This window comes from Ascaphus truei, chromosome 1, assembly GCF_040206685.1.
Source record: "Ascaphus truei isolate aAscTru1 chromosome 1, aAscTru1.hap1, whole genome shotgun sequence".
In the NCBI taxonomy this organism is placed as follows: domain Eukaryota; kingdom Metazoa; phylum Chordata; class Amphibia; order Anura; family Ascaphidae; genus Ascaphus; species Ascaphus truei.
The window spans coordinates 46,183,404-46,199,997 of NC_134483.1; the positions used below are offsets into that span (position 1 = coordinate 46,183,404).

Below are 16,594 nucleotides of genomic sequence, written 5' to 3' on the forward strand. Positions count from 1 at the left end.
TAATTTAGAGGGGTATTCTCTTTTTCGGAAGGATCGAACAAATAGAAGGGGAGGTGGAGTATGTTTATTTGTTAAACCGGATCTAATACCTATTATAAGGGATGATGTCTATGAAGGAAATTATGAAAATGTAGAGACTTTGTGGATAGAAATTAGCAGTGGAGGTAAAAGTATAAAGAAAATGTTTGTGGGAATATGCTATAAACCACCAAATATCTGTGAGATTGAGGAAGCTAAAATACTTTTGCAAATGGAGAAGGCATCAAAACTGGGTCATGTTTGCATAATGGGGGATTTTAATTATCCAGACATAGACTGGGGCAATGAGATTAGCGTTACAACAAAAGGAAACAGGTTTTTGGGGGTGATTAAAGACAATTATATGGCCCAAATTATTGAGGAACCAACCAGGAGTGGGGCAGTTCTGGATTTGGTCATATCAAACAATGTAGACGTAATAACAAATATTCAAGTCCTGGAACATTTGGGTAACAGTGATCATAACATGGTCTCATTTGAAATAAATTATCAAAAAACAGATTACTTGGGTTCAAGAAAGACTTTAAACTTTAGAAAGGCAGATTTTAATAAACTGATGTCTAATCTAGTAGTAATACAATGGGATGATGTTTTTGCAGGGAAAAATGTAGAAGATAAATGGGCAGTCTTTAAAACATTGTTAGAAAAGCACACTTATCAGTGTATACCCTTGGGTAATAAGTATAAAAGAAATAAGTCAAAACCAATGTGGCTAAATAAACAGGTAGGGGAGGAAATGGACAAGAAGAGGAAGGCGTTTAGATTCTTTAAGTCAGAAGGGAAGGAAACATTGTATCAGAATTATAAGGAATGTAACAAAAATTGCAAAAGGGCAATTAAATTAGCAAAAATGGATAATGAAAAAAGGATTGCTATAGAAAGTAAGGTCAACCTTAAAAAGTTATTTAAGTACCTTAATAACAAAAAAATGAGAAAAGAAAATATAGGACCCTTTCAGTGTGAGATGGGTAGGCAGATTATTGGAGATAAGGAAAAAGCTGAAGTATTAAACAAATTCTTTGCCTCTGTGTTTACAAGGGAAGAATCAAGTTCAATAGTAGTGCCGCAGGATGAAGCCACAACCTCCATATTAATGAACAATTGGTTAACTGAGGGAGAAGTTCATAAGCGACTTGAAAAAATTAAAGTAAATAAGGCACCTGGCCCCGATGGCATACATCCAAGGGTTCTCAAGGAGTTAAGCCCAGTAATAGCAAAACCATTATATTTAATATTTAAGGACTCCATTTCCACAGGCTCAGTACCACAAGATTGGCGTAAAGCAGATGTGGTGCCTATATTTAAAAAGGGAGCTAGATCACAACCGGGAAATTACAGACCTGTAAGCCTGACTTCAATAGTAGGGAAACTACTTGAAGGTTTAATACGGGATAATATTCAGGAATACCTAATGGAAAACAAAATTATTAGTAATAGTCAGCATGGATTTATGAAGGATAGATCATGCCAAACGAACCTTATTTGTTTCTTTGAGGAGGTAAGTAGGAATTTAGACCAGGGTAATGCAGTTGATGTGGTCTACTTAGATTTTGCAAAGGCTTTTGATACGGTTTCACACAAGAGGTTGGTGTACAAAATAAAGAAAATTGGACTCAGTAATAATATATGCACCTGGATTGAAAACTGGTTAAAGGACAGACAACAGAGGGTTGTCATAAATGGAACTTTTTCAGGTTGGGCTAAAGTCGTGAGTGGAGTACCTCAGGGAACGGTACTGGGACCCTGCTTTTTAACTTGTTTATTAATGACCTTGAGGTTGGGATCAAGAGCAAAGTCTCCATCTTTGCTGATGATACTAAATTGTGTAAGGTAATAGAATCAGAGAAGGATGTAATTTCTCTTCAGAAGGACTTGGAGAGACTGGAAACGTGGGCAGGTAAATGGCAGATGAGGTTTAATCCAGATAAATGTAAGGTTATGCATTTGGGATGCAAGAATAAAAAGGCGACTTATAAATCAAATGGCGATACATTGGGGGAATCCTTGATGGAGAAGGATTTAGGAGTGCTTGTAGACTGCAGGCTTAGCAATAGTGCCCAATGTCATGCAGTAGCTGCAAAGGCAAACAAGATCTTATCTTGCATCAAACGGGTAAATGGATGGAAGGAAGTAAACATAATTATGCCCCTTTACAAAGCATTAGTAAGACCACACCTTGAATATGGAGTACAATTTTGGGCACCAATCCTAAGAAAGGACATTATGGAACTAGAGAGAGTGCAGAGAAGAGCCACCAAATTAATAAAGGGGATGGACATTCTAACTTATGAGGAGAGACTAACTAAATTAGATTTATTTACATTAGAAAAGAGGCGTCTAAGAGGGGATATGATAACTATATACAAATATATTCGGGGACAATACAAGGAGCTTTCAAAAAGACTATTCATCCCATGGGCAGTACAAAGGACTCAGGACCATCTCTTAAGGTTGGAGGAAAGGAAATTTCACCAGCAACAAAGGAAAGGGTTCTTTACAGTAAGGGCAGTTAAAATGTGGAATTCATTACCCATGGAGACTGTGATGGCAGATACACTGGCGACACACTTTATTCGAGCTCGGCTAGTCCCACGAATTCGGGTATACCCGGGTGTATTGAGGTTTGTGACTGTTTTCTGCCCGAGTGCATTGAGGTATTTTCCATGCAGGGATTGAAGCATTTTATTCCCGCTGGCTGCAATACTGCACAGTATATATATATATACTGCATTACAATTCATGAATTTATGCCATCTGGTAGACACGCGAAGCATTGCAGCCTATTAAATCCTAATCATTATCATTTAACAGATCAGCCGCCCGTCAGCCAGGCATGAACCCAGGCTGGGAAGGCAAACACAACGGGGCTTGTCAGAGGTGAGGAGCGGCGCATTCCAGGTATCTGCCAGGTACATACTGGGTATTTGCTCGAATAAAGTGTGTCGGTGCAGTACAATAGATTTGTTCAAAAAAAGGTTGGACATCTTTTTAGATGGGAAAGGCATACAGGGATATACCAAATAAGTATACATGGGAAGGATGTTGATCCAGGGATTCATCCGATTGCCAATTCTTGGAGTCATGAAGGAATTAATTTTTCCCCTTAATGGGTTTTTTTGTTTGCCTTCCTCTGGATCAATAAGTAAGTATAGATATAGGATAAAGTATGTGTTGTCTAAATTTAGCATGGATTGAACTTGATGGACCTATGTCTTTTTTCAACCTCATCTACTATGTATATATGTAACTATGTGGTGCGATGTCATAAGACACCTTCTGGTGCTAAAAGACACCTTGCAGCCCCATTCACTTATCAATTAACTTTTCACACAATATAAAGCACAGATGTTATTTTGTACCCTATACCACATACTGTACCCCTAGGTGGAAGCAAGGACGCCCAAATGGGCGGAGAGCTGGGACAAGTGTACCGGGGTCCGGCAGCTCCAGAAATTCACTGTTATGGGCCCTGACCCATATCTTCCCAACTCTTGCTTTGCGTTACATCATTGATGATATCACTGCATGGCATCATTGATGGCATGAGATAATTTATAATTAATGATTAATCTTCCATGAATATGCTCATAGGATACTGATGATCTTCATCGATAAAATTACCAAAACATCCTACACTGTGAGAAGTATGGAAAAAATACTCATTTGCTCCTACAGTAAAGACTTTTGGACAGTAAATATGACCTCAAGCAAAGATTCTTTTAACTAGACTTTTATTAGACTCTTGTAAGAGGAAACCATTTTATCATAAAAAGATCTCTAATTTCATTGAACTCAAATTTTCAAATACTAATTTTTTGTCTGTTTTAATCTTCAACTAATTTTCTCTTTAATTAAATGTTTTGTATGTACAAAAAAATAATATATAACACACACACACACACACACACGCACGCACGCACGCACGCACACACACACACGCGCACGCACGCACACACACGCACACATCTCAAGTAATAGCAAAGAACACACAAGTATGTAACAGTGTTTCCCCCACCCTCTGGGAGATTCTGCCATTACTGGTCGTGTTGTGCATGATACCTGCTGGTAACAGGAGGGCTGAGCTGTCCACCGGTGGTAGTGGGGACACAGGATCAGGATCAGGTACATTACCCACATGGTTCTCTAGCAGTGCAGCGCCTCCATCTGCTTAAGGCTCCAGATAGGTGAAGATGATCTCCTACAGTAGAACTAATCACCTCTTCCCCCAGTAAGATCATGCACTAAGCGGGAGTATAAAAACAGGAATGGTTTATTCTCTTGGTCTGTACAGTACAGGAACAAGGCAGATCTCTGCCTACAGCAGTCGCTGGGATGGTCAACTAGAGGATGGTCCCTGGACTACCACTACAGGTCAGGGCCCCTGCAGCTGTCCTAGCTCTTCCCTGGCCCAGGGGTATAGGGTATCACTGGCCCAGGGGTATGGGGCCCAGGAACAGAGGTATGGTGTATCACTCACTCTCCCCCAAGGGGAAGAGGAATAGGGTAGGCCAAGCTCCAGCCAAACCTGTGTGATCCCTGCCTCTCTCCAGTGGGGAGAGGCACTGCTAAATTTGGGGCGGCACTGCCCTTACGTACAGCTAGGTGGAAGGCACCAGGCCTGTCCCATGATTGGACATGCTCAGGCCTGATGTCACCGCCTCCCACTGTCACTCAAGTGCAGCACCAAGGAGGGGGAAAACCCCATGTTGACTACTGACAGCCTGATTCTACCAGGGCTCACTTGCAGAAGTAGGGCAGGTTAGTAGCCAAAGGTGGCATGGAAACAGGTATAACAAGATATATCCATATTCAGTCAAACAAACACACAAAAAACCCCAAAAATACAGTATACACACACATACAGTATATTAGAAACAAATATTTATGTTTACATATTCATTTCATTACTGTCTAAATACATGTAGATATAGTAGAGATGAATAGAAACGTGTATGTGTATATATATATATATATATATATATATATATATATATATATATATATATATATATATATATATATATATATAGTATATATATATATATATATATATATATATATATATATAGTATATATATACAGATTTAGATATTCAGTATATACATGTTTGTAAATACAATAAATATATTTTATATGTTTTGTTTCTTTGTTCAAACAGTGATGTAAAATTGCATATTTTGCTAATTTATAGATGATATATTAGTTTGTGATTTCATCTATTATGTTACATACTGCAGTGATAAGCTTCATGACTTAATGCAGAGCAAGAGGGGGACCGATTAATGGATCCTGGGCCCAGAACTGTCAATTTCCTGCCTTTTAACAATTTGATCCCACCAATAACATTCCTTTAACAACATTTTTGTAGTGAATTTCCTTTCCTTTTCCTTGTTATTTTTACATAAGGTTTAATTGCAAATTATATTTGACATAGTTTCAATATACACAACAATGTACAATATTACTCACTCATGTGACAACTTAACATCATATTTCACACACATTTTAAAATCCATTAATTTGGAAACAAAATAATGATAGTCAATGTGTGCTATGTATGCAGTGCAGCGCATCCCATTCTATTAGCTATCATTAGTGTGTTTCCTCTTCTCTCTATGCAGCGGAGGAAATACAAAGGACACAGTATGAAATCGATAGTGTAGGCACCTGATGAAAGGGTCACACCTTGACACTGTTGCATCTTAACATGTTTTGGCCAAAAGATTAAACTAAATGACCCATACGTATGAGAAGAAACAACATCTACAAGTGAATGAAATAAATCATCATATTGGACGTGCATTGCGGCTTCTTGAGGTCACTTTCCCAGTAGTGCTCCAGTTGGTACAATAAAATATATAAATATATAGAACTGTGGCACCGGGTTTTGAGGTTGCTAAGATTTTGTACATACTAGAAATGTGCCAAAATTGGTGAGAATATGTTCAGACGGGAAAATAATTAAAATAAGGTCAAAACAGCGATTTAATTTTCTGGTTACAAACAAACTGTTGTAACTTGCAGTCAACTGGATGGTTGCACACAAAATTGGACTTATTTAAAGCCTGTACCAATGCGATACCAGATGCCAAATTTGAGGACACCCTCGTTAGCCAATTGAGAGATATGACCATTTGTTATTAACCATAAGTGTAAACGTTTGCCCTGTACCTATTTATATGCTTTCCGTCTACTTTTTATATGTCGTGATCGGCTGAAATGATTCACACAAACTTTGGCACGCAATATCACACCAGTACAGACTAAATGTGTGCCAAACTGGATGCTCATCGCAAGATATATCAGTTTTTAGCTTTTCATTGAATAAGCTGTATTCAACAGTCAACACAACAACTATTTTCAACACAAATATTGAATATGAAAAAAGAACCAGCACATCCTTATATTGATCCCCAATGCAAAATTCTGTCAAATTGATTTTGAATATGAGGAATATCTGTATCCAAAAATGTGGGGCGTTAAAAACAAAACAAAAACAATAACATATCTGCTAGGAATCATGGTGAGTAAGAGCTTGGCAATATTCTTACAAGCTGTTCCCTGCTGTCAATTAGTTTTTTCTCAAATTCGTCCCAAAATGTGATTGCCTTTTCCCACTACTTGGCTCCCAAGAATAGATGAGAATTTGGTACTGTAGATGTTAGCAACATTTTTTAATTTACAGTATTCTGAAAAAAATGAGACAAGGAATAACCTGGAAACTGTTGGCAGAATTCTATAGTAATGATTATGGATACAGGGAAGATCTTTGTCCATAAGAAATTTTCCCATCAATGTGTATTTATAACAAGGAAAAGGCTAAGTTGCAAAATAATATAAGTAATGTTTCATATCAAGAACCTGGTCAATGAGATGTAACAGTGATTTTTTTTTTTTTACCACTAAAAAAACAATAAGTCCAAGATGAGAGCTGTACCGATTTGGTTGAAACTTCTGGCAGCTAAATATTATAATGGCATAAAGGTACCCTCAACGTTTCATCACAATCAGTCTAGGTGTATATATAACCTTTGGAGAACACATGAACAAAAAAAACCAGACAAACAAACACCCAAAGTGGCCACATAGTCTAGTTGAAATCTTCCCTTCGCTCACTTAAACAATAAAAAACAGTTTTATCTCATAAACTACACACAGCTGTCAATGGATCAACTTGACTAACTACGTTTTATGATTGTTCCCTCCCATGCCAAACCAATTGTCTTCTTTTTTGCTATGCTTGCCGAATACTTAATCCAATGTGCTTAGCCTAGTGATTTGCTTGTGTAAGGTTTTCTCAGCACGCACAGCATACTTTTGTAAAGTCATTCCTTTCTCTCTGTTTTAATACAGATTAGAGAAAACTGATTTAAATTAACTGGGGAAAAATACATGCTTTGCCATTCTGTAAATCCTCATGCTAAAGGAATGACAATGATTCGGCAAGAGCACAGTTGGGATAAATTTAGAAGCATGCCTGGTCTCAATAAATTGTCAAGTTTTGAGTTGTTTTTATTGGCTAATCCAAAATCTTGGCAGTGAAAGAAATTCGGAAATGCTAACTTGTGTACTGACCCAGCAAATGGATTCATTATTTATAAGATTTGTGAAACTGAATTCACTTCTTAAAACTTTGAAGCATTGTAATTATTGTACACCGAATAATGTATGGGTAAAACTTTAAGTCAAAGGCGAGAAAATGTGCCAGTTTTATACCTTAAGTTTGTGTGTACACACATCATCCTCGATTACCCATACAGTTTAGCTGACAATATATGGAAAAGTTTCTACATATCCAAATTATTGGTATAAACTATGTGCTAAGAATGTAGATCTGAGACTGTGAAAATTCTAATGCTCCATCTCCCACAGAGCATCAAACTTAGATTCATCACACTGTGATGGGGGTATGGTACCTGGATCTGGCAGTACTGTACCTGCCATTGAAGTCATTACCAGATTTGGGTACATCGTGGCTTGATGTATACTGGCCTTAGAAAGAGGAAGAGGGGGGTAGGGGAGAGACAGAGAAAGAGTGCCATGTGGGGAGGATCAAATAGTTTTGATAGTTGCATATATAATTCTTCTTTAAAAACATCTCACCATGGTCCAGGTATACTAAGCTCCGTTACGATAGTTAGTGTAACCCTAATCTAAATGAACATTCGGTTAATAGTGACGCTTATCCACAAAAGGGAATAGCCTAATGTTAACCCAGTTTTACTCCTATGTATGTATTTATGTCTTTATTTATATAGCGCCATTAATATACATAGCGCTTCACAGTAGTAATACACGTGACAATCGTATAAATAATAAATAATACAAATATCAGAACATGGGAATAAGTGCTTCAGACATAAAAATTAACATTTAGGAAGATGAGACCCTGCTCCAAAGAACTTTCAATCTAATTGGTAGGTAGGAAGAACGTACAGAGACAGCAGGAGGGCATTCTGGTAAGTATGTCTGCAAGGGGCCAAGCTTTATGTATCAGGTGTATAGTTTTAGCCTCAGAGCTACTCATATGCTTCGTTAAGCAGTTGTTTTAAGGTGGTTCTTAAAGGTGGATAGAGAGGGTGCTAGTCAGGTATTGAGGGGAAGGGCAGTCCGGAGGTGTGGGCAGTCAGTGAGAAAGGTTTAAGGTGGGAGAGGGCTTTAGATACAAAGGGGGTAGAGAGAAGACATCCTTGAGCGGAACGCAAGAGTCAGGATGGTGCATAACGAGAAATTAGGGCTGAGATGTAAGGAGGGGCAGAAGAGTGTAAAGCTTTAAACATGAGGAGAATTGAGTGTGAGATGCAGGATTTGATAGGAAGCCAGGAGAGTGATATCAGCAGGGGAGATGCTGAGCCAGATTTAGGAAAGAGTAGAGTGATTCTGGCAGCAGTGTTTAGGATAGATTGAAGGGGAGTCAGATGAGAGGCAGGAAGGCCGGACAGCAGGAGGTTACAGTATTTGAGACGGGAGAGAATGAGGGCCTGTGTCAGAGTTTTAGCAGTCGAGCAACAGAGGAAAGGGTGTATCATTGTAATATTGCGGAGGAAAAAGCGACATGTTTTCGATATGTTTTGAATGTGAGAGAATGTGAGAGAGGAGCCGAGTGTGACCCCTAGGCAGAGTGCTTGCGCTACTGGGTGTATGACAGAACTTCCAACAGTAATGTGGAAGGAGGTAGTTGAGCCAGGTTTGGGATGAAATATGAGGAGCTCTGTTTTTGACATGTTGAGGTTAAGTCGGCGGAGGGCCATCCAGGATGATATCGCAGAGAGACATTCAGAAACTTTGGTCTGTACAGCAGGTGTAAAGTCAGGGGCTGTGAAGTAAATTTGTGTGTTGTCAGCATAGGAGGTGATATTTGAACCGAAGAGATGTGATTAGGTCACCTAGAGAGAGTGTGTACAAAGAAAGGAGGAGAAGTCCAAGGACAGAGCCCTGGGGTACCCCCACAGAGGGATCGATATAGGAGGAGGAGGTGTTAGCAGAAGGGACACTGAAAGTATGATGGGGGAGGTAAGAGGAGATCCAGGATAGAGATTTGTTATGAATACCAAGTGTATGGAGAATGTGAAGGAGGAGAGGGTGGTCCATGGTATCAAATGCTGCAGAGAGATCAAGTAATATGAGCAGAGTGTAATGACCTCTGTCTTTGGCAGCATGGCGGTCATTAGTTATTTTAGTGAGGGCTATTTCAGTGGAGTGAGTAGTGTGGAAGCTAGATTGTAGAGGGTCTAGGAGAGAATAGGTGGTGAGAAAATGGAGCAGGTGAGAGAATACAAGACGTTCAAGGAGTTTAGAGGCAAAAGGCAGGAGGGAGACAGTCGATAGTTAGAAAAACAGGTAGGGTCAAGCTTGCTGTTTTTGAGTAATGGTATAACTGTTGCATGTTTGAAGGAGGAGGGAAAGGTACCTGAGTAGAGGGAGGAGTTAAAAAATCTGGATAATAGGGATTATAGTAGGAGCAAGAGGTTTTAGGAGATGGGAGGGAATTGGGTCAAGAGGGCAAGTGTTACAGCGAGAAGAGATCAACAGTGACACATCCTCCACTGTGACAGCGGAAAAAGAGTCAAGGAAGGCAGGAGGAGAGTTAGGAAGCTGTGTAGGGTGGGAGGAGGAAACAGAGGGGATGTTTTGATGTATGGATTCCACCTTTTCCTTAAAAAAAGGCAGCAAAGTCCTGAGGTGAGATGGAGGAAGAAGAAGAGGCAGCTGAAGGTGGTCTGAGTAGGGAGTCAAAGACAGAGAAGAGTCGGCGTGGGTTAGACTTGTGCATGTTGATTAGTGAAGAAAAGTAGGTTTGTTTAGCCTGAGAGAGGGCAGAATGGAAACAGGACAGTTAAATTTATAGTGAAGGAAGTCTGTGAGAGTGTGAGATTTCCTCCAGAGGCGTTCAGAGGAACGAGTGCAGGAACGCAGCATGTGCGTGTGGAAATTTAGCCAGAGTCTGGTGTTAGAAGGGCGAGAAAGGCAGAGAGAAAGCGGGGCATGTAGGTCAAGAGAGGAGGATAAGGCAGAGTTGTAGTTCCTGACCAGGTTTTCAGGGTCTGGAGCAGGGCTGAGAGAGGAGAGGGTGGAGCGTAAAGTGGAATCAAAAGCTGGTAGGTTAATAGAGCTCAGGTCTGCAGAAATGATGGGTAGATGGAGATGAAGGGGAGAAGCGAGAGAGAGAAAATGAAATGGGGTGATGTTCACAGAGAGACAAAAGGGGGAAATGGAGAAATCAGGGAGAGAAAAGTTTTTAATGAAAACCCGGTCTTGGTTGTGGCCATCCTTGTGGGTGCTGGCTGCAGTCCACTGTTGAAGGCCAAATGAAAAGGCTAGAGCGAGAAAGCAGAAAGCCCAAGAGAGAGAGTAGTCATCAATGTGGCAGTTGAAGTCCCCAAGGAGAAGAACAGGGGAGTCTGAGGAGAGAAAGAGACAGGATTGAAAGTGAGGATTGAAAGTGAGAGAGAAAGGCAGGAGGGGGATGAGTAGAGGTAGGTGGGCCACCACATGGACAGGGAGAGGAGAGAAGATCTGGACAGTGTGAGCCTCAAAGGAGGGAAAAGCAAGTGAGGGAGGAATAGGAATGGTACGGTAACGGCGGGGAGAGGAGGAGCCCCATGCCTCCACCCCTGCCATTAGGGCGCGGAGTGTGGGAGAAAGAAAGGCCACCATAAGAGAGGGCGGCTTCCAGAGCAGAGTCAGACTAAGTGAGCCAGGTCTCCGTTATACCAAATAGGAGCAGAGAGTGAGAGAGAAAGAAATCATGCACAGAGAGGAACTTGTTAGAGAGGGAGCGAGCATTCCAAAGGGCACAGGAGAAAGGGAGAGAGGAGGAAGGGTGGCAGGGGATGTGGAAATCGCATGTGGGAGGCGAGGACAGGAGCATGTAGAAAAAAGGCAGGGACCAGGTTTGGGAGCTATATCCCCAGAAGCAAGGAGGAGAAGCATGGAAAGAAAGAGAATGTGTCAGGATGATTTGTAGGGGTGTGTTTTAGTGCAGGGGGTATATCTGTGTAGTGTCAGAGGGCGCAGGTAGGAAAGGAGTTCATGTGAACTGAGAAGTGGGAAGGAAGGAGAGATGGAGATATATGAATAGAGTTAGAGACATAATGAGGCTTGTAGAAATAGCGTACATTTATATGGCTTTTAGTGCTAATGATGTGCAAAAGTGGCGTTCCCCCTAACATTGCTTATCCACTAAAGGCCGTTAACGTTAACGCTGAGAATTAGCGATCGTTTATTGACTCCCATCCAGACACTGAAATATGGGAGGGGGCAGGAGAAGAGGGGAGAGAGACCTCCCCGGAGACTCCTTTATACAATATGTGGAGACCTGGGCACAAAACTGAACAAACAGGAGATACCCGGGAAACATGCTAATTGTGATATGCAAAGTATACATTGACTTATATTGGCCTATCCCCCAGGTATCTCCGGTATGTTGTGCATAGGTCTCCATGTATCTTTCTCTAAATCTGTACGTTAGGGTCTGGGTAGCGCCACCTTTGGGTAAGACAGACGCAACGCCAGGTTATTGGAAGCTAACACAGGGTAGCGCTAATTTAACCTGACATTAAGCCAATGCGATAAACAACGGACGTGCTTTTTGCATATAATTAGTTTTGTGGACATGCCTTAAACTTAGGGAAAATAACGTCTCTTACTATTTTAGGTTACCCAACGCCATTTGCCCTGATTTAATGGAGCTTAGTGTATCTGGGCCTAAGGTTGCAGTGTGTGGGCAATGCACACTGTTTTCATTATCACACAAGAAAGGGTGCATTTTAAAAAGCAACCAGGGGGAGGCTGACTTATAATACAGGTAATACAATTAATATATATACTGTATGTTAATAAAAATGTGAGTCTATTTAGAATAATATAAATGTATTAGATTGTGCAGCGTAACTAAGTCACTAAAAGGTGTAGTCCTCACCTGTTAGGAACAATATGAACTAGTGAACGTAATAAAATGGAACCGTTATTTTAATTAGGCTGGTAGAATGTCTGTACCGTCAGGTCTGCGTGAGAACATGTGTAAATATACTATGGGGCATATTCTAGTAGCTGCGAGTTTGAGACACAGATATGATGCTGTATGCCCACACATACACATACCATACAGCATGACACACATATTGGCATTTGCTCCCATGATCTGCCTCATGTTGCAATATATTTTCACACACATTTTGTATAACGGATAGCTTTGTACAGCTGGAACTAAATCATGTGTGAACATGTGAAAAAATGGTACACTTTAATGAATAGGCTTCATTATGCTCTATGTTGTACCTTTTCAAATGCAATCCTTTTGATATGACAGTTCAGCTGAATTGTTGAGTAGATTGAGCTGCTTACAGTACAGCATCTTTATACCTTTGCATGGTTACCAGTGAAAATATTTCTGTAAACATTTTGGCCAGACTGCCACCTACAGTACACACCGCTCCTGTCTTCAATCAGGAACAGACAACGAGCTACACATACCTTGGTCTAACAATAAGCTCATCAGGGAAATTCAACCTGGCCATAAATACACTGAAGGAGAAGGCCCGCAGAGCATTTTATGCAATAAGGAAACAGATGTACCACCTTAAACCACCAATAAGAATCTGGGAGAAAATATTCAACAGCATCATCACACCCATCCTTCTTTATGGCAGCGAGGTGTGGGGCCCTGTAACATACCCAGACTCCACAAAATGGGATACCAGCCCAACAGAAATACTGCATCTGGAATTCTGCAAATACCTTCTCCAAGTACACAGGAGTACATCAAACAATGCATGCCGGGCTGAGCTGGGCCGCTTTCTTCTACTGCTCACGGTACAGAAGAGAGCACTGACATTCTGGGCTCACCTAAACAAGAGCCAACCACAGTCTTACTGCTACAGAGCAATGCAAAGCCAGGACCTCCTCACTAAACCCTGTGCCATCAAACAACTTGTCCTCTCACTCCAAGGACAAAACCCCACACAGATTAACAACCTGCCGAAAAAAGAAATCAACTCAATCGCCAACGAAATGAAGAAGCAGTATGTAACAAGATGGGAAAATGATATCCAACGCTCAAAGAAGCTGGAGACCTACCACAGCCTACAGAGAGAATACACTCTGGCACCCTACCTACTGAAGGTAAAAAACCCAAAACAGAGACAGACCCTGAGCCAGTACAGAATAAGTGCCCACAGCCTAGAAATAGAAACAGGCAGGCATAGACAGAACTGGAAGCCCCGGGAGATGAGACTGTGCCAAAGATGTGAGCTAGGTGAGGTAGAAGATGAAACTCACTTCCTGTTGCGTTGCACACAATACTCTGAAGTGAGCAGTGCCCACCTAGAGAAACTCACTGCTGTTATCCAGAACTTTAATAATACAGAAGAGAACCAAAAAATAGCGATCCTCCTGGGAGAAGATGAAACCACAGCAGAACTGGCTGCACACTATATCAGCACCTGCCACAAGCTGAGAGACGTACACTAACCCCCACACCCCTGTGTGAAACTGTTACCCATATACCCTGCAATCATTATACCCTATCCCTAGTATTTGTGTAATTATTGTCCCCCACCCCCTATTATTCACGCTTTGGCAATACTGAAATGTTCTTTCGTCATGCCAATAAAGCTGATTTGATTTGATTTGATTGACTAACACAAGGGCACAGGAAACCTCCTACTAGTAACCATCAAGAGAAACAAAACATTGTAAATAATTATGGGTCAAATTCATTTCCAGCCATTTAAATAACTTGTTTTTTATGTATGTTAAGCTGTCTCAGTTACTTTGCAACCTGAATAAATGAGTGGCCCCATACTCACCTTCTGTGCTATACACTGAATGTCTTAATGTGCTTACATATTATCTACCATGCCTATTTTCCTCTCTCACGTGTGTACCCTGCCTCTTTTCTTCTCTCGCGTGTGCACCCTGCCTCTTTTCTTCTCTCGCGTGTGCACCCTGCCTCTTTTCTTCTCTCGCGTGTGCACCATACCCTGCCTCTTTTCTTCTCTCACGTGTGCACTGCCTCTTTTCTTCTCTCGCATGTGTACTGTACCCTGCCTCTTTTCTTCTCTCACGTGTGCACACTGCCTCTTTTCTTCTCTCGCGTGTGCACCGTACCCTGCCTCTTTTCTTCTCTCGCGTGTGCACCGTACCCTGCCTCTTTTCTTCTCTCATGTGTGCACTGCCTCTTTTCTTCTCTCGCGTGTGCACCGTACCCTGCCTCTTTTCTTCTCTCGCGTGTGCACCGTACCCTGCCTCTTTTCTTCTCTCGCGTGTGCACCGTACCCTGCCTCTTTTCTTCTCTCGCGTGTGCACCGTACCATGCCTCTTTTCTTCTCTCACGTGTGCACCGTACCATGCCTCTTTTCTTCTCTCACGTGTGCACCGTACCCTGCCTCTTTTCTTCTCTCGCGTATGTACCCCGCCTCTTTTCTTCTCTCGCGTGTGTACCCTGCCTCTTTTCTTCTCTCACGTATGTACCCCGCCTCTTTTCCTCTCTCGTGTGTGCACCCTGCCTCTTTTCTTCTCTCGCGTGTGCACACTGCCTCTTTTCCTCTCTCGTGTGTGCACCCTGCCTCTTTTCTTCTCTCGCGTGTGTACCCTGCCTCTTTTCTTCTCTCACGTGTGCACCCTGCCTCTTTTCTTCTCTCGCATGTGTACCGTACCCTGCCTCTTTTCTTCTCTCGCGTGTGCACCCTGCCTCTTTTCTTCTCTCGCGTGTACACCCTGCCTCTTTTCTTCTCTCGCGTGTGCACCCTGCCTCTTTTCTTCTCTCGTGTGTGCACCCTGCCTCTTTTCTTCTCTCGCGTGTGCACCCTGCCTCTTTTCTTCTCTCGCGTGTGTACCCTGCCTCTTTTCTTCTCTCGCGTGTGTACCCTGCCTCTTTTCTTCTCTCGCGTGTGCACCCTGCCTCTTTTCTTCTCTCGCGTGTGTACCCTGCCTCTTTTCCTCTCTCGCGTGTGCACCATACCATGCCTCTTTTCTTCTCTCGCGTGTGCACCCTGCCTCTTTTCTTCTCTCGCATGCGTACCCTGCCTCTTTTCTTCTCTCGTGTGTACCCTGCCTCTTTTCCTCTCTCGCGTGTGCACCATACCCTGCCTCTTTTCTTCTCTCACGTATGTACCCCGCCTCTTTTCTTCTCTCACGTGTGCACCCTGCCTCTTTTCTTCTCTCACGTATGTACCCCGCCTCTTTTCTTCTCTCACGTGTGTACCCTGCCTCTTTTCTTCTCTCACGTGTGTACCGTACCCTGCCTCTTTTCCTCTCTCACGTGTGTACCATGCCTCTTTTCTTCTCTGTGTTCCCTGCCTCTTTTGCTCTCTCTTCTAGTATATACTCCTGCTGTCTGTTACCCAGCATCCCACTCAAGATTATAAGATTTTAATATCTTACAATACCATTCCACCTGGTGCCCGCGTTTTTTAAGCTGCCTCCTCTGCAGCTTGCACTGTTTGCATCCTTTTGCTGCAAAGTGCTGAATAATGATTACCACTACGGCACTTATACAGTATTTAATAGAATAGATGTTAGGTCTGCAGGGCGGGCACATACTGCCGCAGGGCGGGCACATACTGCCGCAGGGCGGGCACATACTGCCGCAGGGCGGGCACATACTGCCGCAGGGCGGGCACATACTGCCGCAGGGGGGACAAATACTGCCGCAGGGCGGGCACATACTGCCACAGGGCGGGCACATACTGCCACAGGGGGGACAAATACTGCCGCAGGGCGGGCACATACTGCCGCAGGGCGGGCACATACTGCCGCAGGGCGGGCACATACTGCCGCAGGGGGGACACATACTGCCGCAGGGGGGACAAATACTGCCGCAGGGCGGGCACATACTGCCGCAGGGCGGGCACATACTGCCGCAGGGCGGGCACATACTGCCGCAGGGGGGACACATACTGCCGCAGGGCGGACACATACTGCCGGGGAACACACTGCCGGGGGACACATACTGCCGCAGGGCGGACACATACTGCCGCAGGGCGGACACATACTGCCGCAGGGTGGACACATACTGCCGCAGGGCGGACACATACTGCCGGGGGACACATAC

At 42.7% G+C, this 16,594-nt stretch overlaps 1 protein-coding gene across 2 annotated transcripts in view; it reads right to left on the minus strand.

The window, feature by feature from the left end:
- Nucleotides 1-16,594, minus strand: part of CCBE1 (collagen and calcium binding EGF domains 1) — a 474,905-nt gene that overhangs the window by 176,166 nt on the left and 282,145 nt on the right. Inside the window, exon 2 of one of the 2 annotated variants that reach the window (XM_075587459.1) lies at nt 4,099-4,280. The exons of the other annotated variant lie outside the window; for it this stretch is intronic. Coding sequence (XP_075443574.1) covers nt 4,099-4,176 — 78 coding nt within the window. The 5' untranslated portion in view covers nt 4,177-4,280. The remainder of the gene's footprint in view (nt 1-4,098; nt 4,281-16,594) is intronic. 2 annotated transcript variants of the gene reach the window in all.